Raw genomic sequence first — 23,253 nt, forward strand, 5'->3', positions numbered from 1 at the left:
CTCACGCTTGAGGTATTCGGCCAATCACAACGCTCTGGATAGCTGGCCAATCAGAGCACACCTCGCTTTTCAGACCGATGAGCTTTGTAAAAATCTACGCATTTCAGAAAGGTGGAGCATAGAGGAGAAACAATACTGTACAGTATGTGGAAAATAATGTGTTTTTTGAACCTTAAACCACATAAACACATTTCATTACACTAAATACACAAAATAATGTTTTTTTTTTTAGCAACGTCATATGACCCCTTTAAAATGAACAGGTTACTTTACTGCAAAAAATGATAGCTAAACAATCTCAGCTAACCACTAATTCAAAATTATACTGTATCTTAAACACGCATGTATCAAAGTTATAGAGAAGTATAAAAAAACACAGTATAAAAATATTTAGGAGAGAGACCAACTTTATCTCTTCGATTTCTTCTCAAACATATCCAGGATAGATGTGGCTTTGCGTTTTACACCTGGACAAAGAAAAAGTAAAAAAACTCAGTTCAGCAGAAGATAATATATAATTTTTCATTTGTATATATAAATATGAATATTTTTAGGTCTAAATAATTACCTTTAGTGATGGTGTTGTCCTCTGGAGAGCGCTTTGCATATGCTGCTTTCATTCTCTGAATATTCTTTTTATGGACAACCTCATGCTCCACAATAGGACGAGGGTAATCTTTTCCCACAATGCACCCTGCTCTCTCCTGAATGCTCAGAGGAGCTTTCCAGGGTTCATAGATGTACTCGGCAGGGAATTTCCTCAGCACTGGAAGGTATTTCCTGCAAGACAAGCAGCATCAGCAGTAAGTACTTGTTTCACAGATCACTTGTTTCACTTTTATACTGGAACAGAATTTAAAAACAAACTAACTTAATGTAATCCCCATATTTGTCGGTTTTCTTTCCAAAGGCGATAGGAGAGTAAACCCTGAAGTACTGATGGAAGAATGCGCTGGCTGAGAGCCACTGCCAGTTTCCTGCATTTAGCGACCAATCAGCATCCAGCAGCAGCTTCTCAAACACCTTCAGATGACCGTGAGCAGAAACACAGCTGGTCAAGGAGTATATCTCTGATCTGTCTGTAACATAGCAGGTAAATGGGCGAAACACAAACCTTTTGGCCCTCCTCCCAGCTTATCCACAAGTCTCCTCGGGTCAGGAAACAGGCGACCGCATGCCGAGCCAGATGATGGATCCAGCCCTCTTGACGTAATTGTGTCATGATGGCGTCAATGAACGGGAATCCGGTCCGAGCCTGAATTCACACATGCACGTCTTCTGTATTTTTTGCAATTTTAATACATTCAAAAAAATTAAAAACAAACTTACTTTACCTCCCTCCACGCAGCCAGGTGCTCGGGATTGTTGTCCCAGTCCACTTGCACACAGTGAGGGTTGCCCTCCATTCTGTTGAAGTTTGGGATCCCGACGGCAGTCGTGTAGAAGAACTCTCTCCACAACAACTGGCCATGCAAGGAAACTGGAGGTTCAGAGTGCTTCTTCTGCAAGAGACACCACACTTTCAGCCACACCAGGATCTTGAACTGTGGCTCAAGTAATGCGTAAGACATCTGACGTACCCCTCTATACACATCTGTGAGCCTCCACCAGAAGGTGCGTGCAGACAAGCAGCCGAATCGGACATACGGGCTCAGGACGGTGGTGCTGGGGCTCAAGGAGTTGGGGGACGTTTGTGGTTTTTCAAACTTGCACACCCACGCCTGCAAAAAGACAAAATCAATCTTTTCTGGTAAAGAATAACGATTATATTGTTATAGATTTTTCTAAATTAATATTTGCTTGATTTAAGCTACTTGTGCTTAAACATTTGATGCAGAAATGGTCTATATAAAAAATGTCTATATAAAATATACAGCATGTATTGGAAGTATATATATTGCATCCATAGTAATGCATTTCATGATGTATTATGATCACCACAATTAAAATGTATTATTTATTTATAATAAAATTTATATGTATTTAAGTATGCAGCCTATTCTATTAAAATCTCATTAATTTTCACTTTGAAAATGTTCTTGCTACCATATTTTTTTATATGATTATTCTTAATAATATCTGTCATTTATGTACACACTACATTAATACACTTATTATATTTAATATATATTTATACATTTATATTTAAAATATATTTTTATCATTTATTTATAACATTAGTTTATCCTTTGTTGGCACTCTTAAATTAAATAAAATGAACATAAAAATTTAATATATAAACATTTTATTGGACTGTTTTAATGCAAGTAGAAAACTTTATATATATATATAAAGAGAGAAAACCCAGCAACAGTCTCTTCTCATTTAGCATGATGTCCAAAAAGATACCTTTCAGGTCCTCTTTGGTTGGAGCAGGAACAGGTTTTTTTGGAGGACCGATGGCCTTCACCACACTCTGGAAGCGAACGTAAGTCATGGGAGGCTTGCAGTTGTTCTTGTCAATAATCCTGTTTGAAAATCCAGGTGAGTATTTTCTGTGTAAATATACAATTTGATTTACAAATTATAGCACATTACCTATCAATGTTGTAGAGAGTGTGAGAAATCTTTGGAATAACCTCCACACCATATTCCTTAGCCAACTTCATGACCTCCTTGTCTCTACTCTGACTGTACGGCTCTGTATCAACCTCGAAAGTCAACCGGGTGATCTTCCATTTCTCAAAGAGCTTTGGAAGGACCTCTGTGGGCGGCCCACTGACAACAAACAGCCTAGAGGTACAAGAAACAAAAAATGACATAAAACATGTTGAATGAAGAAAAACACATCTGTCCACATTTGACTCCATGTACCCTCAGCTCAAACCTCCACCTGATCTTCAGTTCCCATCCCTACCTGGAGTTGAGCTTCTTCAGACTGGAGTCCAGGTCTCTGAGAGCTTCTATCAGAAATCTCCATCGATTAATGCCTATGCAAGTGTTGTTGGAGAACAGCCTAGAGGCACAAGAAGAAAAAAAAATTACATAAAACATGTTGCATGAGGGGGAAAAATACAGTATCTGTCTACAGTTGACCCAAACCTCAACCTTTTTTTCCATCCTTACCTGGAGTTGAGTTTCTTCGGACTGGAGTCCAGGTCTCTGAGAGCTTCTATCAGAAATCTCCATCGATTATTGGCGATGCGAGTGTTGTTGGGGTACCAGGGGTCCAGCAGGAACAGGGGGTAGATGTGTCTACAGTCTTCCAGGGCAGCGAGCAGAGCGGGATTGTCATGCAAACGCAGCCCCTTGCGGAACCAGTGAATGGAGTTATGGCTCATGGTCACTTTTGGGATGTGCACACCTCCACATGGGTAGACAGATAAAAGGGAAATATTAGTACTTTTACACAAAGTCCAACTACACAAATGTGTTTTCGCTGGCAGTGGTTTTGTATGTTGGTGCCAAAACTGACTTAAATAGAAACCATTTTCACACTAATAATATCAATAATTTTGTACTTTTTTTGCTTTAAATTTTTTAATTTAATTAAATTAAAGTTTTAAATTAAACAGTTTAAACTTAACTTTGAATAAAAAAAAACATATCTATCTCAAATTAGTATCCATCATTTCTCACATTCGTTTCTATAATTTTCACTTCAAAATCATCACACTTGTTTTTCAATTTATTGTAAAAATAATTCACTTAAAAGGCGATTCCAGTTTTCAACTGTACATTAATATAGTTAGTATTAATGGTAATTCATAAATTGAATATTCTGCATTGCAACATAAGAATAATAGCTTATTAGGAATTAAAATTTACTTTTATACATTAAAATGAACTTGAGTCTAATGTGCCTCATTTTGTTGATTGTTGTTGTTGTGCAATCAATCGGATTCACAGCTTTGCAATCAATTCTCTGCAATCAAATACACACATTCTAATAGAGTAGTGCACTATAACTAAACACTAAATACTCTATAGCTATTTTAATCAAGGAAATAATTATCAGTACTTACGAGTTTTCTGAATACGTGAGGTCTGTCTTGCGTTTTGTAACAATTTCCCTAACGTTACAAAAGATGTGCCGTTCAGCAGCACGTGTCTCAAAAGTTCAGCCAATCAGAGACTGTTTATATGCTACGTCACGTCCAAGATAACCAACCAGGATGCAGTCGGCAAGACATGCGCAGGGGTTTCTTTTTTTCCCGTGTGTTTTGTTTGGTGAATTCTGATTGGTTGCTGTTCAGCGGGCTGAATCATGGCGGAAAGCGAGAACGAGAGAGCTGCAAAAAGGCTGAAAACTGATGCGGAGGATGATTGCGGAGACGCGGGAGAGCTATCATCCGACAGCCCGGTCTCGGACTTCGAAATCACCCGAATTCTGCGCGACTGTGCGCGGGAGAAGAACATCTTCATTCACGGGAAGGTGCGTGTGCAGGAGAGAGAAGAAATCACTCTTGGAAATCAGCTACCATCGGAAATCACTAACATTTAATTTACTTTAACCCTTTAACTGTCACTCCCCATTTTTTAAAATAGGCATGCAGGTGCACTATCCAAACTTAAATTGTTGTAATTTATGAACACTTTAGAATACAGACATATGGTTGGTCTCTTTTTAAAGAAGAAAATCAGCAAATTATCGCAAAAGTGGAATTTTCTCAAAAAATGTAAGTATCAAAAAGTTATAGTAGTTTAAATTTACTGTAAAGAAAATGCACTATATTCATTTTATTTTATTTTATATATAATAAATATTTTACATATCACGTTTTACTCTAAAATTGGTATAAAATTATAGCCTTATGGCTAAATAAGTTATGTTCCAAATTTGAAGTTGATATGAAAAAAAATTGAGGTTCCTGTGAGATTTTATTTAGGGCGTTATACCACAAACAGCCACCGGATGCCATCCAAACTCCATTGAATTTTTTTAATGCATTTTTCTGTCACAAATGTCTAGATTGCTCTATCAATATTACTTCTATCTCAAAATAACCACCAAATATGGAATCCTGAGACTCAGACCTTTCCAATGATATGTCATATGAATTTTTGTCAAGATTATAAAAAGTTTTGATTCTAAAAGACCGTAATTCATTTTGTAATATGACACTTGACACTGCCCACTAAGGGGGAGGAGACTGCCAAAAGATTTTAAAGTACCATTTCCATGGTAAAGCAATATCTGATTTCGAAATGGTTTTCACAGGATGAATCTTGGGCTTCTAAGCTTTCAAATGATATATGATTTATGATGATTACTAAAAGATTTGATAGAGAAAAAAGACAACAACAAAAAAGAGCGCCAAACGTCCCACAGGTGGGACGGTGACAGTTAAGGGGTTAAATTACTAACTACCATAACGTTTTGTTTCTAGTAAGTAAACCAATAGTGACTACTATATATTCCGCTTACAATTCATTAGATACTGGCATTTAAATTAATAAGCTCTTACTCAGACAGCAGTGTGACTAGTACTTATTCATTATATTTTAGTACTTATTTCTGTGTTACTACTAATCCAGTAGTGGCAGTTACTGTAGCAATATTACTGGTAACAAACTGTGGCCGAAATATTTGAAACCGTTCACTTACAACTACTATGTATTCCAGTTGTTACTGTGTAAACTATTACAGTTTTACTAGCAAGTATTGGGTAATAGTAGTTATGTCTAAGTTACTAGTATCCATTCAAAATTTTCTAGTACTTATTTGTTAAATACTATTTGTCTTTTGTTAAAGACGCTAAGCCAATGGCTTATAGTCGTAACATTTTGATGTTTTATAGCTTTTATTTGAAAACTTTTAATATGCAATTTGTCAGAATGACTGCTATAGTTAAAAATGTTATGTCAACACTTTAAAGTAAGGTCCTACCATTTAATGTTAGTAAATGCATTAACAAACATTACATAAGAATGAACAATACTTTTATCTTTGATAACATCAGTTAATAAAAATACAACTATTCATTGTTAGTTCATGTTAGCTCAGGTCCATTAAATAATATTAAAAGATACTACTTTTGATTTTAAGAATGTATTCATAAATGTTGAAATAAACTAATTAACATTTAATAAATGCTTTAGAAAGATATTTCATTGCTTGTTCATGTTAACTAATGAAGTTAACAAAAATTACCAAACGGAACCTTATTGTAAAGTGTTATATATTTATTTTACTTTTATTAATGCTAGTAAGATTACCTACTAGTAATTAAAAGGTAGTACTATTAACATAAAAAAATATACTAGTCAGTTTAAAGGTATACATTTTACAGTAACCTGCAGTCGCTGAGTTATGTTCTGTTTCCTAGGTGAAAGATCAAGATGCTGTTGTGATCCTGGAGAAAACTCCCATCAGACAGGACACGCTGTCTGAGTTACTGAAGAGCAGTCAACTCAAACTGGAGATGAAGAATGACGTGTACAGCACATACCAGCTGCAGGCACCTGCACACCTGAACGGTAGGATCACAACACAAGACAACGTGTTTTCACCAGCCTCCGTCTGTATCATGTTTGTTAACATGTACAGCAAGTACTTTGCTTGTACTACCATGCTTTATATGGTTTAATATGGTACGCATTTAGTATCCTGATACTGCATGGTATTACCTTATGATACCATCACTGTACAATTTGTTATATATACACTACTGTTCAAAAGTTTGGGGTCGATACGATTTTTTAAATGTTTTTGAAAGAAGTCTCTTAAGCTCACCAAAGCTGCATTTATTTGATTAAAAATACAGTAAAAATAATAATATTATGAAATATTACTACAATTTAAAATAACTGCTTTGTATTTTAAAATATTTTATAATATTATTTATTCCTGTGATGCAAAGCTGAATTTTCAGCAATCATTACTCCAGTCTTCAGTGTCACATGATCCTTCAGAAATCATTCTAATATGCTAATTTGCTGCTCAATGAACATTTTCAGTATTGAAATGTTGAAAACAGTTGCTGCTTAATATACAGTAATATACAAATAAAACAACATTTATATGAAATATTATTTGATTTCCATTTGCCATTTGATATATATATATATATATATATATATATATATATATAATATAATTAAATAAATATAATTTATAATTTTTAAGAGTGACATTTTTAATTTGCCAGAAACCTCTCCTATATATTTTTTAAAAAGTGTTAAAATTGCAAAAATATATTTGGTACTTTTTCCTATGCATTTAAATCACATATTTAATTCATTTTGTATTTATGCACAATTTCTCATTTTTGGAAATAAAGAATCACTGTCCCCAATACTGCTGTCATTACCTTTACGGCAAGTTTCTCCAAGAAAAGTTTGCTATTTAGTTATTGAATTCCAAAGCTTATTCAACACCGTCAGATGAAACGTACAAAATCCACACCATCATGCATTAAACCAAACATACATTTGAAGATTAAGACCATGAAACTGTTCATAACAGAAACAGTTACGTGACAAAACGACAGTGGTGTGCCCTGCGACAGAGAAGCATGTTAAGAAGTATTTGCATCAGGAGGTTTTTCTGGTTGAAGAATCAGAAGAGGATTATCGTAACCTCACCCTACCATACATCAGCAGCCAGAGCTTCAGTGTGCAGGTGAGGCTTCACTGACCTCTGACCCTTCATGTCAGTATTGTTCCTGTTCCATGTGTATCCTTCTCATATGAAGTACATAAGTGCACTGCCCATCTTTCATTTTGGTTTCAGTGGGTGCACAACATATTGTAGAAGAAAGCCGAGGCTGATCGGATTGTTTTCGAGGATCCAGATCCCGATACTGGTTTTGTTTTGTTGCCCGATTTCAAGTGGGATCAAAAGCAGGTAAATCTGAGGTGAATCAGTGTCATAATATTTAAAGTCCCCATGAAATCAAAATTAAAGTTTTTTGGGTGTTAGTATCAATATGTTAGTCTTAAGGGTATCGTATCGTAAAACAAAATAAGTGGTATCGCCCATCCCTACTTTACGGAGCTCAGCGGCTCTAGCCCAAGCTGTGATAAACAAACGCTATTGGCTATTTTAAAAAGGGGCGGGGCTGCTTGATATGTCCCGCCCTGTCTTCCTGTTTCAGTTAAAATGACTCAACACAGAGTAACGCTGCCTGTTTCTAAGCATTTCAGGGGACCTTTAAGGGTGAATAAAAGGCCAGTGAAAAACAATGAATGTTTCCTTTCCTCTCCAGCTACAAGACCTGTATTTAATTGCTATCGTCCACCGGAGGGATGTTAAAAGTTTAAGGGATCTTACATCAGAGCACCTGCCGTTACTCACAAACATTTGCAGTAAAGGGGAGGTGAGTTATGGATCATATGAAAATCAAAATGATTTTTCAAAGTTGTAATTAAAACAGATTAATGCAATGCATTTTACAAGAAAATACTATTTCAGTCTTTCTTCTTCAAAGGTGATTCAATGTTTTATATGCTGTTTCTTTTAAATTAATTGTGTTAATTGTTCCTAGCAGTTTCTGAGTGAGAATTGTTTCTACATCCTTTTTTTTAGTGTACAAATGAGTTTCTTGTGGTTCTGTTGTCCACTAGATGTCACTGTTGATCTGAACATGTAAACCACTCTTTGTCTGCTTGTCCACTGTCTGCTTGCTTTTTAAAAACACTTGGTGCAGTGGTTACCACATGTGCTCTAGATATTTTGAGCTGTAGTGATCCTGTGGAAAACACCGGTTCGATTCCAGCCTGCAACATGTTGCAATCTCAACCCAAAAGCCCTAAAACAAAATACCAACACTATGAAAATCACAACACGGGGTTTGTCCAAGTGCATTTGTGAGCTGTAGCATGGCTGCATACATAAAATTCAAATTCAAGTTTTGTCTATATCCACAGGACACCATTCAGCGGCAGTACGGCATCCCTCCGAGGAAACTGCGCATGTATCTCCACTATCAGCCGTCATACTATCACCTCCACGTCCATTTCACCTCTCTTGAGTTCGACGCTCCAGGTTGTAGAGTGGAAAGAGCCCACTTGCTTTCTGATGTCATTCAGAACTTGCAGGCAGATTCCAGTTACTATCGCAACCGCAGCCTGGCGTTCCCGCTGCGGGCCGATGATGGTTTGCTCCTCAGGTTTAAAGAGGCTGGGAAACTCTAGAGACCTGATTTTTGGGAACCTTTTTTTTATTTTATAAATGTTAAGTACCTGTACACTGCTAACCAGTTTTGAAACGATTTATTATTACAGTATACACTCAATGTAATAAGGTCTTGTTTTGACCTTTGTCTAAAACCGGTTCGATTTTGTCATCACCTGCATTTTTATTAAAGTACTGATTGTTTTTAAATTGTTCGGTTGTGAAATGTCTGTTTTTCATGCTGTGGTTGATCATGTGGACGCATCTCAAATTCATCACCCAAAACCCCAATTGTTTCATCAGGCTGTGCACCTGTCTGTGGTGCGACATGGAAATTCATTTTAAAGCAGAATTTGAGCCAGTGGGGCCCCAGGCCTTTTTCTTTGAGGTTTTAGGGATCCTTTGAAGAGATTTGGCTGTGACTGACAGAGCAGCAGGCTGCAATGAAGCTCCTGCACTGTTTTTAATTCTTCTGAAGAAATGAACAAAACCTAGTGGTTTAATATTAGTCCAAGACGCATGAAGAGTAAAATATGAGTGCAACACAACTGGTACAGTTTTTGCTTTCCAGAAAGTTCAGCTGCAGTGAGGTGTATAAAATTTTCTTAAAGGGGTCATATGATGCGATTTCAATTTTTCCTTTCTCTTTGGAGTGTTACAAGCTCTTGGTGCATAAAGAAGATCTGTAAAGTTGCAAAGACTAAAGTCTCAAATCCAAAGAGATATTCTTTATAAAAGTTAAGAGTCAGCCACGCCCTCCTAAAACGGCTCGTTCTAACACGCCCCCACATATCTACCTCACTATTTGGGCGGTGTTATGTAACTCTTCCCACATCTTCACGCAAAGAAAGAAGGCGTAACTTTTAAATATTTGGCTGCACAACTGTTGATAATTCTAATAATAAATCAGCATATTAGAATGATTTCACCTTTATTTTTAAGAGTGTACACAAAATAATGTTCTTTTTAGCAGCATCATATGACCCCTCTAACAAACATAGTTCTTTGGTTTAGAGCTCATTGTAAATCCAGGGCTAGAGAGAAAGAAAAAGCCCAAAACCCCCTGAAGAAAAAAGATTGACTGTTCAAAGTTGGTTTATGTGCTGCTTGTTTATGTGGAGTTTTTAAAGAAGATTTCACTACTTTACATTATACAATCACAGTCTTACAATGCCCTCTATTCACAGGAAATCACAAAACACGATAGAATTATTTCTGTTGGGATATCGGCTCAAGCAATACTCTTTAAAAGGACAGTTCACCTGTAAATGAAAATTGTCATGAGTCCTAATAGTCCTAATCTGTATTTTGGCCTGTTTTCTTACAAAAATATATTGTGCGGATTTAGATGACTTTGAATATAGCACTCAAATTGAATGGACTGTGTTTTTGGTCTATTTGGACCTCAATGGCCATTAGTTTTATATCTGTTAATTTTTTTGTGTTCCACAGAAGGCGTTGGTTCTGGCTAAAATACGAGTCTTCTATCCTATGGCTTTCTCTTGTGGAAAAAGTTGTCTCGTCTGAATCAGGAGAAAAATATTCACAGATCAAACACCGTTTACAAGAGAAAATGGTTCTAAACAAGGGATGGACTTTTTCACTGGAGGAAGTGTTATTATGGATTATGGACTCGTATTCTGTCCAGAAGCAACAATTTAAAGTTAAAACGCCTTGATGGATTTGTTTCTTACAAACATACAGCTTTTCGCATCACATCTTGGATGGCCTGAGGGTTGAGTACATTTTTAGTTTTGGGTTAACTATATCTTTTAAGCTTCACATTCAGATCGACCTACTTGATTCATATGGAGATGATTTATAAGTTAGAGACTCTGTCATCTTTGTGTTTTTCCTCTAATGCACTTGAAGCATGCCATAAATCCCTTTGAGAAGGGCCTTAGCAATGGCACTGGTACAATTATAACTAATTGCTTTCTTTCCTTAAGGGTTTTGTTGCATGGCCACTGCTAATTTCAGTGTTGTCACTATAACTAAATCACTCATGTGCTCCCACTCATGTGGCTTCAGTTCCTTGTTACATGTTCATTAATTCCAAGTAATTACCAGGTCTTATTACTTATCTGCTGTGATATGTTTGGCAGCAGGATTGAATATTTAGACAGAAAATTCCAGAGAAGAATGTAAAAGTCCTTAAGAGATTTTAAATGGCCTTACAGAGGCTCTCCAGAACAATTACATAATTATGCCACACAAGTGCTGCTGTCAAATAGAGCCACTCCATCTCCATATATCACTGTGCTCTGCTCTCCAGTTCAGAACAATGCGTTTTGTACTTTTTATTTTATTTTATTTTTTTTTTAAACAAAAAAGTATGGACTCACTGGGCACATTAAATGGGAACATAATGTAATGGGAGTGTAATGAGAACGTATGTTATATTTATGCATTACGTTGAAGTTAAATGTGATGGAGCTTGACTGTTACCAAGTTGGGAACTTTTCTGGCCACCAGCCAGTGGTCTGGTGAAATTTTTTTAGCAGGTTTTCAGCAGCTAGTAGATGTTTTCACATGCCATTTTTTAGTTTTTCTATTGAACAGTGTATAAAAGTTTAAAACTAAATTTTACAGTGTGTGAAAGTTTAAAATTATTAGTGAAAATGTGTCTTTTGGAATTTGTTATATTAATTTTGTGGTTTTTAAAATATATTCATTTTTTAAAATATATTAATTATATTATTATCATTCTTTATCACAAATGAAATGGATGCAATGGAAATCTGACATTTTGTGCAATGTTTACATGTTGAATGCTAAGAAACTGACATTTTCAGATTCCTGAAACTTTTTTTCTGGTTTTAAATTAGATTTCCATTTTGGTCTCCAACATTTGGATATATTCAAAAAGCTCATGTTGGAATCAAACCCATGACATTGGTGTTGCCAGTGCTATGCTTGAGCTACAGGGTTTAAATATGACACTTCTTTGTTTCTTTCTCTGAAATGATTTACGTGATATGAGTGTGGTTTGACACCGTTTGCCAATCTGAGGTTTATCTTACTGCAGTGTTACAGAGGAAGTTAATGTGGCTACGTGTAGGGATGCACCGGTTGACCGGCCATAAATCGGAACCGGCCGGTTTTTGCTTATAATGCGCGCTACGTGTGATAAGTGGTATATGTGTAGCGTGTTAGTAGCGTCTCTACCTGAGTAGAGTATTAGAGTAGTAGTGTGTTTGACTGTGGTATTTTGAATTATGTGCCTATTAATTTTTGCTTGTAATTAAATTTGTTTGAGTAAACTTGAGTTTAATTTAATTTGTTCAGATTAACGCTAAGTAGGCAAAGAACATCCTGTGTGTTTTCCATTTCTCAGCTTTCTTCTGTAAATTCCCTGCAGTGTGGCTTTTGTTTACATTTAGAACTTGAACTAAAGTCTTAAACTTTCGAATCCTATGATTCACTTGACAAAAGCATAAAGATGTAAACTTAAGAGGTGGACATTTTCACAAAAGTTAGGAGTTAACCTTTGCCCTTCACTGTAAATTTATTATCCAGATCTCAAACCATTCACATCAGTTTATTTTAATGGGAAATGTGATTCAACTATTTCTTTGTGTTGTTCTTTGCAAAGCCTTTGCATTCCCATGAGTACAAGCAGCGAGGAGCTCCACAGCTGAAGTAAAGCCCAACCCCCCCCCCCCCATGCAAACCCATCCCGTATGCTATAATGGTGTCTCTTTAATTAGCTTTCATGTGGTTTGCAGTAGTTGATTGGTGAGCGAACACTACAGCTGATGAGGTTAGTTTTGGAACCATTTTCTAAGCTGTCTTTGCTTTATGGTGTGTAAACTGTAGCATGTGCCTGGGATTAGGACATTTCATTGAGGATTTTAGCAGCACCCCGATGGTTCTATGCTCAGAAAGAGAACTTCATGGCCTGAACTTCAAAAAGCACTTTGTTTGCTGGGACGTTTTCAGTTTGCAGGTATGAGGCAAATACTTTCACATTTATGGGTGACAAAGAAAGCAATCGGTGCTTTACTGGTGTGGTTTGTTGTGTTTGAGTGGATTATGAGCTGCAGTAAATGCAGTATTTATCTATTATTGCCTACAGAGGTTTGGGTTTGTAAGCAACTTATGAATTTTAATGTGCTTTTCTTACAGAAGAAAAATTAATTTTCTGAGCTTTACTTCTAATTTGTAAGGCATCAAATTATTATTGCTGTATTATGAATTATTAAGAGGAGACCATTTTTAAAAAATGTGTTTTTAGCTTAAAATATTATAATATTTAATTGTCTTTTATATGTTTGTATATATCAGTTAGAGGGCCCTATAAATAGTTTCAACTATTAAAAATGATTTAGTTTGTATATTAGTATCTAAATATGTATTTAAAAATATATATGTATATAAATTTAATATAATATTATCAACTGTCTATTAACAATTGTTTAAATTATTACAATTATTTAGTTTATTATTAAAATTGATAATAAAGATTCTAAATACATGTGTATTTTAATATGTGCATGCGTGTGTGTAGTATTTGTGTATATATAAATGTGTATATAAAATGAGAGTCTCTCTCTCTCTGTGATGTGTGCTCTCTCTCTCTCTCTCTCTCTCTCTATATATATATATATATAACAAATGAAATTATTCATTAAAATTATTTATAGTGTTGTGTTTTTCTACTAGCTGAAAGATGTTCCAGTTTACCCGGAAACAGATTCAAAATCACCTTGTGGAGCGGAAAATTAAGAGAACTCGTTTTGTTACCAAGGATGGCCACTGCAACATTAAATTTGGGACTACTGAATATCACAACCATTTTGCTTTCCTTATGGACTTCTGGACTACATTTGTTGAGATTCACTGGTGTTTTGTAATTGTTTTATTTGCCGCTGCCTTCACGGGAAGCTGGTTCATTTTTGGTTTGCTCTGGTATTCTCTTGCAAAAAATAACGGAGACTTCGAAGTTCTACAGAACTCGGCTGAATCCCAGCGGATGAAGTGTATAGAGAACATTAACAGTCTCACGACCGCCTTCTTGTACTCTTTAGAGACCCAGACGACTATTGGCTATGGCGGTCGGGCTCTCACGGGTCACTGCCCGGGCACAGTCGCCCTGTTGATCATCCAGTCCCTCATGGGCGCCATCATAAACTGCTTTATGTGTGGACTCATTTTAGCAAAGATCTCTCTCCCGAAGAGAAGAGCAAAGACCGTAACCTTCAGCGAAACAGCAGTCATTTGTCTTTGGAAGGGGAATCTGTGCCTCCAGATACGAGTGGCCAACCTACGAAAAACTCTTCTTATTGGCAGCCACATTTATGGAAAGCTTCTCCGGACCACCATCACTCCAGAGGGGGAGACCATCATACTGGATCAGGTGAATATTGACTTTTTGGTGGATGCTGGGAAGGACAACCTGTTCTTTGTTTGTCCACTTACCCTGTACCACGTGATCGACAAATCCAGTCCGTTTTCCGAAATGGCTGCAGACACTCTTCAGCAGCAGGACTTTGAGTTGGTGGTCTTCCTGGATGGGATGGCTGAATCCACCAGCTTGTCCTGCCAAGTACGAACTTCCTACCTTCCGCGGGAGATCAAGTGGGGCTACAGCTTCCTGCCAGTCATCTCTCGCACCAAAGGTGGGAAATACCGTGTCGACCTGTCCAACTTTTCCAAAACGGAGCCTGCGGTGACCCCGCACTGCGCTTACTGTTTCCACAACGAACATAACAAGGAGTTCATTCTCCACCAACATGTACGTGAAGGCATTGATAATCTGGGATTTGATGTTATTGACCTTCAAGACTCTGTTGATGTAACAGAAGGGTGATTAAACAGTTTGCTGCAGCAGCGACTGTGGTGGCATTTTGTACTGTGAAAGTTAGAAGCCACATAAAAGTGGAGAGGGGAAGAGGGGGACTCGCTATAGTTATGTTCCCTGACAGACACATTGGCTGTGTTCCAAAACCTAGTGAGCTGCCTGTGTAGACAGACTTAAGGCATCATACAGTATGTACTTCTGACACAAAACCTGTTCCAAAAGGTAGCAATTGTGAAAACAATTGACCTTGTTTTGATCAAATTGTAATATCTATTGAAAAGAAGACAACCTTCTCAGTGGAAAAATCCATCCAAGATAGTGGATGAAGTGGGAGAATTGAATGATTTACATATATGATATATATCAAAAATATATTATTAAAATTTCTAATGTTTCTGAAAGAAGTTTCTTGTGCTCACCAAGGCTGTATTTATTTGATAAAAAAAAAATCAGTTATTATTACATTTTAAAATTACTGTTTCTATTTCAATGTTTAAAAATATGATTTATTCCTGTGATGGAAAAGTTGAATTTTCAGCAGCCATTACTCCAGCCATTACCTCAGTTTAGTATGACATGATCCTTCAGAAATCATTCTAGTATGCTGATTTACTGCTCAAGAAACGATTCTTATTATTATCAATGTTAAAACAGTTGTGCGGTTCAATATTTTTGTGCAAACAGTAATACATATTTTATCAGGATACTTTGATGAATAGAAAGTTCAAAACAACAGCATTTATTTCAAATAGAAATTTCTTGTAATGTTATAAATGTCTTTATTGTCACTTTTGATCAGTTTAATGCATTCTTGCTTAAAAATATTATAAAAAAAAAAAAATCTTACTGACTGGTAATATGTATATATTCATCATTAACTTGATGGAAAACTATGGAGTACCATTTGCATGATGCACAAACTTGCTGGCTATAAAGTTGACAGAGAGGCTCCACCCACCTGTGGGTGAAACCAAACCCCAGTTACCATAGTAACCCGTTCGGTTCTAGGGGGAAAATGAAGACGAATGCTGTAGACATGCACAATTTCAGATGTGTGATTTCACATGCTTTTTATATCTTGTCAATAGTTGATTTTAATCACAACAATCTTCTTTTAACACCATTTTATTCAATTGACTAGGACAAAAATATCAGTTCTGGATTTCCCCCCTTCTTTTAAACTGCACAAAACCACAAATAGATTTTTTCTGAATTATATATTTTTAGCCAATCTATGGGATATTTTTTATTTTGTTTCCCCCATACTAACCCATAACTTCAGTGTAAAACTCTTTAAAACCCCAGAGAGCTTTCCAAATCATCACTTATGAGATTTCTGTAGAATGCTACCATTGTAGACATCAATGCAGCTCAGAAGGCTTTGGAATGGAGCCAATATTTGCATATCTGTGTAATCTTACCGTTTTTCATTCGGTTTCATAAAGATCTAACTTCTAACAGAATCGCTGGAGAACAGTTTGGGGAACTCCATTAGAACAAGGTCTTTAAGTGCTCTTTGATTCTAGACACTGACAAGAAACGCCTGCTGAGTGTTCAACGGAGGATTAGAGCACAGGCCAAATTAGATTAAGGTGAAGCATAAGAGGAGTAAGTGGAACCCAGTTCCCCCTACCCCAACATATGTTACTAAATAATTAATATAATATTATTAATGTATTAAAGCATTAAAATAATTCAGGACCAGAGAGAGTCCTTCATGTCATAAACATTACAAGCAATTTCACACAACTTCGAGAGTAGATGCGATGTGAGAATTTATTTGATTTTTCTAATTGCCTTGTAAACATTTTGCTGTGCAGATTAAAAAGGACTGACCTATAAAAGACTCATTCACTCGGAACTGAGCGGCTTTTAGAAGGTCATAACATTTTAGAGGGTCTGGAAAGGTTTGATTCTGCATGAATATCATACATTTTTATTCACTAATAGGTGAGTAATTTCAACATCATAAACAGTAAAGCTTCCTTTAATTAAATGTTGAAGTCTTTTATCCCGGCAATGGCAATGAATTTGCAGTTGCTTTGAAATTGGGGCTTTCAGGGGGTTGATATTTCTGCCTTGCAGCATTCTGAAAATCTGTCCAGAGAACCTAGCAGTAGTTTAAAGGGGTCATATGATGCTTTTTTAAAGATCATTATTTGGTGTAACAGAATATGTTGACATGCTTTAATGTTCAAAAAACACATTATTTTTCAAATACTGTACATTATTGTAGGTCCTCTATGCCCCGCCTCTCTCAAACGCTTCGTTTTCTACAAAGTCCCTCCTTCCGACAAGCGCAGTCTGCTCTGTCTTTGCAACTTCAGGGATCTTATCTATGCACAATCAGCTTGTAACACTCCAAAGAGAAAGGAAAACTTGAAATCGCATCATATGACCCCTTTAAGTTATGTCTAATAAAAAACTCATGCTTTAAATAATATGCACATGGCAAACAAATAGCATAATGCAGGCCTACCATCAGATAATAATAGCTGTGTTAAAACATGGATAACTATATCCAAACAGGTAAAAACATGGGTAGAACAATGGCTTTTCACACTGCGCTTAACCCTGGGTTATTGTCGTTCTAAAGCCTGCTTTTAATCCCAGGTAGAGAAACATTTTACACTTGTCATTTAGAAGCAGAGTCAGCACCGTCTTTTACCCGGGGTTATGAAACCCAGCTCTTGCGGACTTGTGCAGAGATCTGTAGAACAAGTATAGGTTACAGATTGAAATGAAATATGCAAACACTAGCCATGAAGAATTCTATGCTAGTTCATTCAGTAGCCTATTGTAGTTCAATTTTCACAAAGTCATGCTAAAAACATTCATATGAGCACTACAAAGTTATCATAAATATAGCAATGATTATTATCGAAAACTATAACAGTAATATGTACTGTATTGTTGTATGAATAATAAACGACATAAAATTATCCACCCCTAACCTAGTAAAGTATTGACAAATTTTGATGCAATAAATATGGTATCATTTAACAATGTTCACCCCTCCAAAACAGAGAAAACATCTTTCACAAACATCTACATGTCTGTCTCTTTTAAAGTGTTTAGTGTATATCATTTGTAGGGGTTATTATAGCACAATTCTTAACCCCACCCCAGACCTCACTAATTTTCAAACCCTGGTTATGGCCATGATTAACAGGTGTGTATTTGTGTATGAATTATGGAAGAATCTGATTCATAGGACTGGTAGAGGTGAGGCAGTATGTGCTTGCATATGCCAGTGAGTTGCACTACGCAGGGAAATGTCTTGATATTGTTGCTGCTGGTCCAGAAAAGCATTGTTGCAATCATGTGGTGTAAATCCTGTATGATGGGGGATGTGATATTGTTCTTCAGGTTGTGGCTGTCATCTGTCAGTGTAAATTATGTTTAAGCTAGAGGTGTTTAAGCTAATGGTGATGGAAAACATGTGAACTGCAGTGAACAAGAGGGCCTTTCCATTCTTTGGAACCATTCTATCCTTTATAGTCCACCAACAAGTCCATTCAGGAAAAACGCAATGCTAGAGCCGTTATGTAAACAGGTTGCGGCCGCTGTTCATCCTATCAATCACAGTGACACCGCCAATATGCAAATAAGAACTTTAACCTGGGGTTTAGGAATGTATAGTGTGAAACGTCAGCATATAAATATCCAAGGCTAGGTTAATTGTTAACCCCGGGTGAATTATGAGCAGCGTGAAACGTGAAGCAAGATAACCCAGGATAGAATGACCCATAGTTAACTATTTCGAGTGTGTAAAAGCCCTTTTGTCAGGCTTGACATGTTAACCTAAACCCTAAAATGACATGTGATTGTGCAGGGTTGCAAACGTGTGGTATTTTTAGCTGTTTATGATCACATAAAATATTGTTTTAAATCATATTTTCAGCATTAACTAAAACTAAAGTTGTCCTCCAATTGTTGTGGCGTATAAACATAATATTGTTGCTCTTTTGTTAGTTTTGACTGCTTCTATTGTCCTCATTTGTAAGTCTCTTTGGATAAAAGCGTCTGCTAAATGACTAAATGTAAATGTATAAACCTCAACCTAGATTTTTCCAGTCATGCACATGTTGTGTGTTTAACACATCTGAGTTGGATCAGTTTTCAGAACACCATATGCCTAGTAGCATTACCTTTTTTTTTGCGCTACAATTTATAAAATACTTTCAATAGCAGTGGCTAACTGCTATTCAACCAGCAAACCTCAGAATTGATGCAACACTCCAACTCTCTTGCGCCCCCATATGGTCTGTCAACGAAACGGCAGCTAAAACATTTCCCCCCTTTTTCTGTGGAGAAGTTTGGATTGTCTGTGATTTAAAGAGTGTGTAAGACTGGGCTCAGGATAGACATTTAATTTTCTTCTTCTTGAGTGATAATTGGGCACAAACTTCAGTGTTCTCATAAGTGGACTTTCAGCATTTCAGTGTAATTTCCCATGATCAGTTCCAAGATGATTTTTTTTACTTTGTTCACCACATTTAGACATTAGAAAAACACAGTTTGACAACTCCAGGTACCATCATTCTTCGTATGCAAAGTGTGATTTTGATTTCATATTTCTCTCGATATGCATTTTTTAATTTTTAATTTAGAAAAGGACACTTTACGAACCTTCAGTGAACCATCTGACATTAAAAGCAAAAAAAAAAACAGGCTTAGGCTCAATCTCCAAGTGAACATGCAAAATTTTTTTTATTTTTAATTCAATATTTGTGCAAATGCAAAGCCATCTTTGGCAGAATAACACTGAAACACTCAAAATAATATGGCAGAAGACTTTTTGTTTTTAAAGTTAGAAAAAGGAGCAATTCTCCTTATCAACCTGGCGGCATTTCAGCAGTTTGAGGAAAGTCTGTATCTTGTGCGCATCTTTCCTGAAGCAGTAGATCACACTGTAGTCTCTTCTCACAGTCTCAAGCACATCGGAAGAGACAAAGCGATCGGATGTGTCTTCAGGACTTTCCAACACCAAACCACCTTCACCCAGTATCTGACAGAGAGAGAAAGACAGACTAATTTCTAAACATACTGGAACTTTCCAGATGAAGAAAAAAAAAGAGTGATTAAGAGCTTGATCTCATAATTTTCAACAATTCATATTCACCTGTCTAATAAGAACCAGTATACCCTGCTCCAGGCTTATTATTTTGGTAGACATCCATTTGCTCCTGTTAAGCAGGGCACTTGGGACGTTCTCATAATTCATAAGAGACGCCTGTACATCTACCAGTGGATTAATCCAGAACTGAACCAGAATAAGGACTGAGTGAAGGAGCCATTTGTCCCGGAGGGAAAAACAAAAAAAGACATGTTTATCTTAGAAGTTCCTAGCTGAAAGTTACTCTGTTACAGTGAATTTCATCAGGTGCCATTAAATGAACTCACGGAAATCTGTTGGATTTCAGTTTTAGACATAGGAACCGGCACCGATTTAGGAGAACACATGGTCCCTTCGGAAATATGCAGATTCACAACGCCGAATGAAATGAGCATCTCGTCCTGAAAATATTTAGGAAGCATTCTGTACGGTTTACCTATTCTCATCGGGTATTTAGTGAGATTGTAATCTTGGTACATTGCAAAATCCAAAAAGAACCTTTAATAAGCTTAGCTTTCGGTTCATTTCTCTGTTACTCACAAACAGCAACTTGGACTCCTCTGAGATGCGGTGAATAAGCTCTGCATGTTGAACGGCTCGTTCCAGGAGCTTCTCCAGTGAGATGGTACAGGAAGTTCCTGCAGTTTCTTGGTCTGGACAGTCAACAGGAGATCCAATCACGGCCTGCCTTGAGCAGAGCACAAACGCCACACAAACCTGTAGAACTTCAGGACAGTCAGGGGACAAAAGGAGATATTCGTTAGCAGATACATTCAATAATGTTCACAATGATTTTATAGCCTGAACATTTTTCAACCTGCATATATATGCATGCTGTATAATTATTCCTTATTGAAACTATATATATAAGCTTTTCATTCTCTTAGCAAGATATGGTTCAGTTAGCCATCAATAAATTAGTCTTTTGAACAAATTACTGTGAGCTACATAATCCCCCCCCCATTCAGCCAGATGTAAGACCCCGTACCTGTATTTTTCTTCATTATTGTACAACAAAAGAAAAGTCTTGTTGGACTCTCTGACTGTGGTTCTGTCACAGTTATTCATACCTTATATACTCTACTGGATTTATGAATTAACCAAATAAGAAAAGAACTTGAACGTAAGTGATGGTAAGTCGATATTTGTGACCACATGTGTCACTTTGTTTTTATGCATCACCTCAACTAAAAAGACATCTCAGAGTGTTTCTCTTTCAGTTCTCATCTAATAATTGTGTAATATCCTGCTGCATGACATGCCGTATTTCATTTAAAACTTTTTTAAACTTTTTTTTTTTTGTAATACTTGTTTAATTATTACACATGCTGTTTTCCCCCACATCATATTAATTGAGAAACTGTAAAACATTTGTACTTTTTAAAAAACTAAGGCAAGACTAAATTGAAATATGAATATCAAAGTGCAAAATTTGAAAAAATAAAAATTCCAAAAGCCCCTAAAATTATATTTGCAACCGCATCTTGGAGCCTGCAACGTCAGCATAACCTCGAGGAAATGTTTCTCATGCATGCACACAAAATATTTTCTGCAAATGCCACTTAAGGGGCTCCTTCTGAGGGTGATTAAAAATATCGTATAATATTTGAGACATGTCTTGTTTTAATATCTCTTGAATACCTGATTCTGATTCGTCTGTCGCGGAACTGATATTCTCGTCGTCCATGGCAACGCAATGTATCAGTCCGCTTTTTTCCGTTGTTAACTGGAGCCGGCTCTCGTTTCAAACAAAATAAATTGGCGCTATTTGCGTCTCAGTTGTCGACTGCACCGAAAATCAGAGGAGTTCAGGATTAATATTACTGTAATATTGGTGCAGTGTTCGTCTTATTGCTTGGCTGATTGTTTATTAGTCTAAAATGTATTGAATAATATAAACTATAAGTATCTAACGCAAAGTACAAAATATAAAAAATACAAATGTATAAAATATGTCAGTTTAAATCAATATTTCATGTACATAAACAGAATAATGTACAGTCAGCTGGTCATTATTGTATTTTTTTCTCTGCATTAACTTTATGACTTGTTTTGATTATCAAAAGTGCATAATGAGTTTTATATTAAATGTGAAATAAATTGATTAATAGCATAAAGAGCAGTGATATTGATCAAAAAAAATTTCCGTAAGAACAGCACACCTTGTCTTACACTCTGAGGAGACTCACTCATTTTATTATTCATAGTTTTCCATTTTCATGAGCATGTCCGCGGATCAGATGTCAGACTAATGACGTTTCTCGTGCCAAAGGTGTATCATCTTTACATCTTTTTGACGTAAGGACAAAACTTTCCCCACTGAAAAGTGAACCAACAAACATTTCTCAAATCCAGCTAGTATAAAAAACTAAAACCTGATTTGGTGAGTAAAATGCCTGAAATATTAGAGTTGTTTGCCCATACAGAAATGCCACAGTAATTAATGCTAGTGTGTTCTGTTAGTGGGTTGCTAGGGTGTTCTGGGTGGTTGCTAAGTGGTTACTCCTAGCAAGTAGTCTCTTAATATTCTGGCCTCTAGATATTACTTATGTCTTTTTCAGTATATCTATGGGATGTCCACCATCAAAAGCAGCTGAAGATGACCACGATTAATTTGGTGGAAAAATAACATTTTTGAATTGATTTACATTTATCAACCAATGCATTGTGAAAATGACTGCTTGGAAAAGATTTTTGCTTTGTACGTCATGACACATGGGCAGTGTTGTGGGTAACGCATTACAAGTAACGCGAGTTACGTAATCAGATTACTTTTTTCAAGTAACTAGTAAAGTAACACATTACTTTTTAATTTACAAGAAAATATTTAAAAAGTAACGCAAAAGTAACGTAACGCATTACTTTCCACAAAAAGTAACTAAGTAACGTAATTAGTTACTTTTTCATGGAGTAACGCAATATTGTAATACATTACTTTTAAAAGTAACTTTCCCCAACACTGCACATGGGAATATCATCTCATTCTGTCAGCCACATAGCAGTCATGACACAGCACACGGCGCTTTGGGCTTGGCAGGGGTTTGATGAGGTGGCAGGGGGCTGTGTTAATCACTCATTACCTACTGTTTAGCAAATGCATTTCACACAAATCAACTTTAAGGAGACTAATTGCATTGCAGGTCAGAACCTCAAGGGCACAACGTTGGCAGAAGTTTCAACAAGAGTTTTTCAGGAACTTGAGATGAGATGAACTTACTAGAGGAATGTAACATTCAATCACATATTCCCATCAGTTTGCAACAAGAATTTCAG

The 23,253-nt window shown here is 36.4% G+C and overlaps 2 protein-coding genes and 1 pseudogene across 4 annotated transcripts; 1 reads left to right on the forward strand and 2 right to left on the reverse strand.

Annotated features, from left to right (window-relative positions):
• Positions 1 to 399: 399 nt before the first annotated feature.
• Positions 400 to 4,036, reverse strand: LOC107730959 (cryptochrome-2-like; annotated as a pseudogene).
• A 160-nt stretch (positions 4,037 to 4,196) lies between these two features.
• LOC107730960 (ATP-sensitive inward rectifier potassium channel 1-like) lies at positions 4,197 to 15,190 on the forward strand. 3 transcript variants are annotated; one of them, XM_016541919.1, is made up of 7 exons: positions 4,197 to 4,375; positions 6,270 to 6,420; positions 6,856 to 6,860; positions 7,424 to 7,564; positions 7,676 to 7,789; positions 8,151 to 8,261; positions 8,812 to 9,129. In XM_016541919.1, exons 1-5 carry the CDS (start codon positions 4,208 to 4,210, stop codon positions 7,694 to 7,696), a joined length of 486 nt encoding a protein of 161 aa, XP_016397405.1. In that variant the 5' UTR covers positions 4,197 to 4,207; the 3' UTR covers positions 7,697 to 7,789; positions 8,151 to 8,261; positions 8,812 to 9,129. The 3 variants fall into 3 exon arrangements, with proteins under 3 accessions (XP_016397405.1, XP_016397404.1, XP_016397403.1); XM_016541918.1 differs by lacking the exons at positions 6,856 to 6,860; positions 7,424 to 7,564; positions 7,676 to 7,789; positions 8,151 to 8,261; positions 8,812 to 9,129 and adding an exon at positions 13,724 to 14,000; XM_016541917.1 differs by lacking the exons at positions 4,197 to 4,375; positions 6,856 to 6,860; positions 7,424 to 7,564; ... (1 more) ...; positions 8,151 to 8,261; positions 8,812 to 9,129 and adding an exon at positions 13,724 to 15,190 and having other exon boundaries at positions 6,344 to 6,420.
• Positions 15,191 to 19,674: 4,484 nt separating this feature from the next.
• Positions 19,675 to 20,984, reverse strand: smtlb (somatolactin beta). The gene is made up of 5 exons (XM_016541920.1): positions 20,969 to 20,984; positions 20,521 to 20,705; positions 20,269 to 20,381; positions 19,987 to 20,167; positions 19,675 to 19,872 (listed from the first exon to the last, which is right to left on the reverse strand). Exons 1-5 carry the CDS (start codon positions 20,982 to 20,984, stop codon positions 19,675 to 19,677), a joined length of 693 nt encoding a protein of 230 aa, XP_016397406.1.
• Positions 20,985 to 23,253: the final 2,269 nt, after the last annotated feature.

This window comes from Sinocyclocheilus rhinocerous, unplaced genomic scaffold (assembly GCF_001515625.1).
Source record: "Sinocyclocheilus rhinocerous isolate Xijiao unplaced genomic scaffold, SAMN03320098_v1.1 scaffold1330, whole genome shotgun sequence".
Lineage (NCBI taxonomy): Eukaryota > Metazoa > Chordata > Actinopteri > Cypriniformes > Cyprinidae > Sinocyclocheilus > Sinocyclocheilus rhinocerous.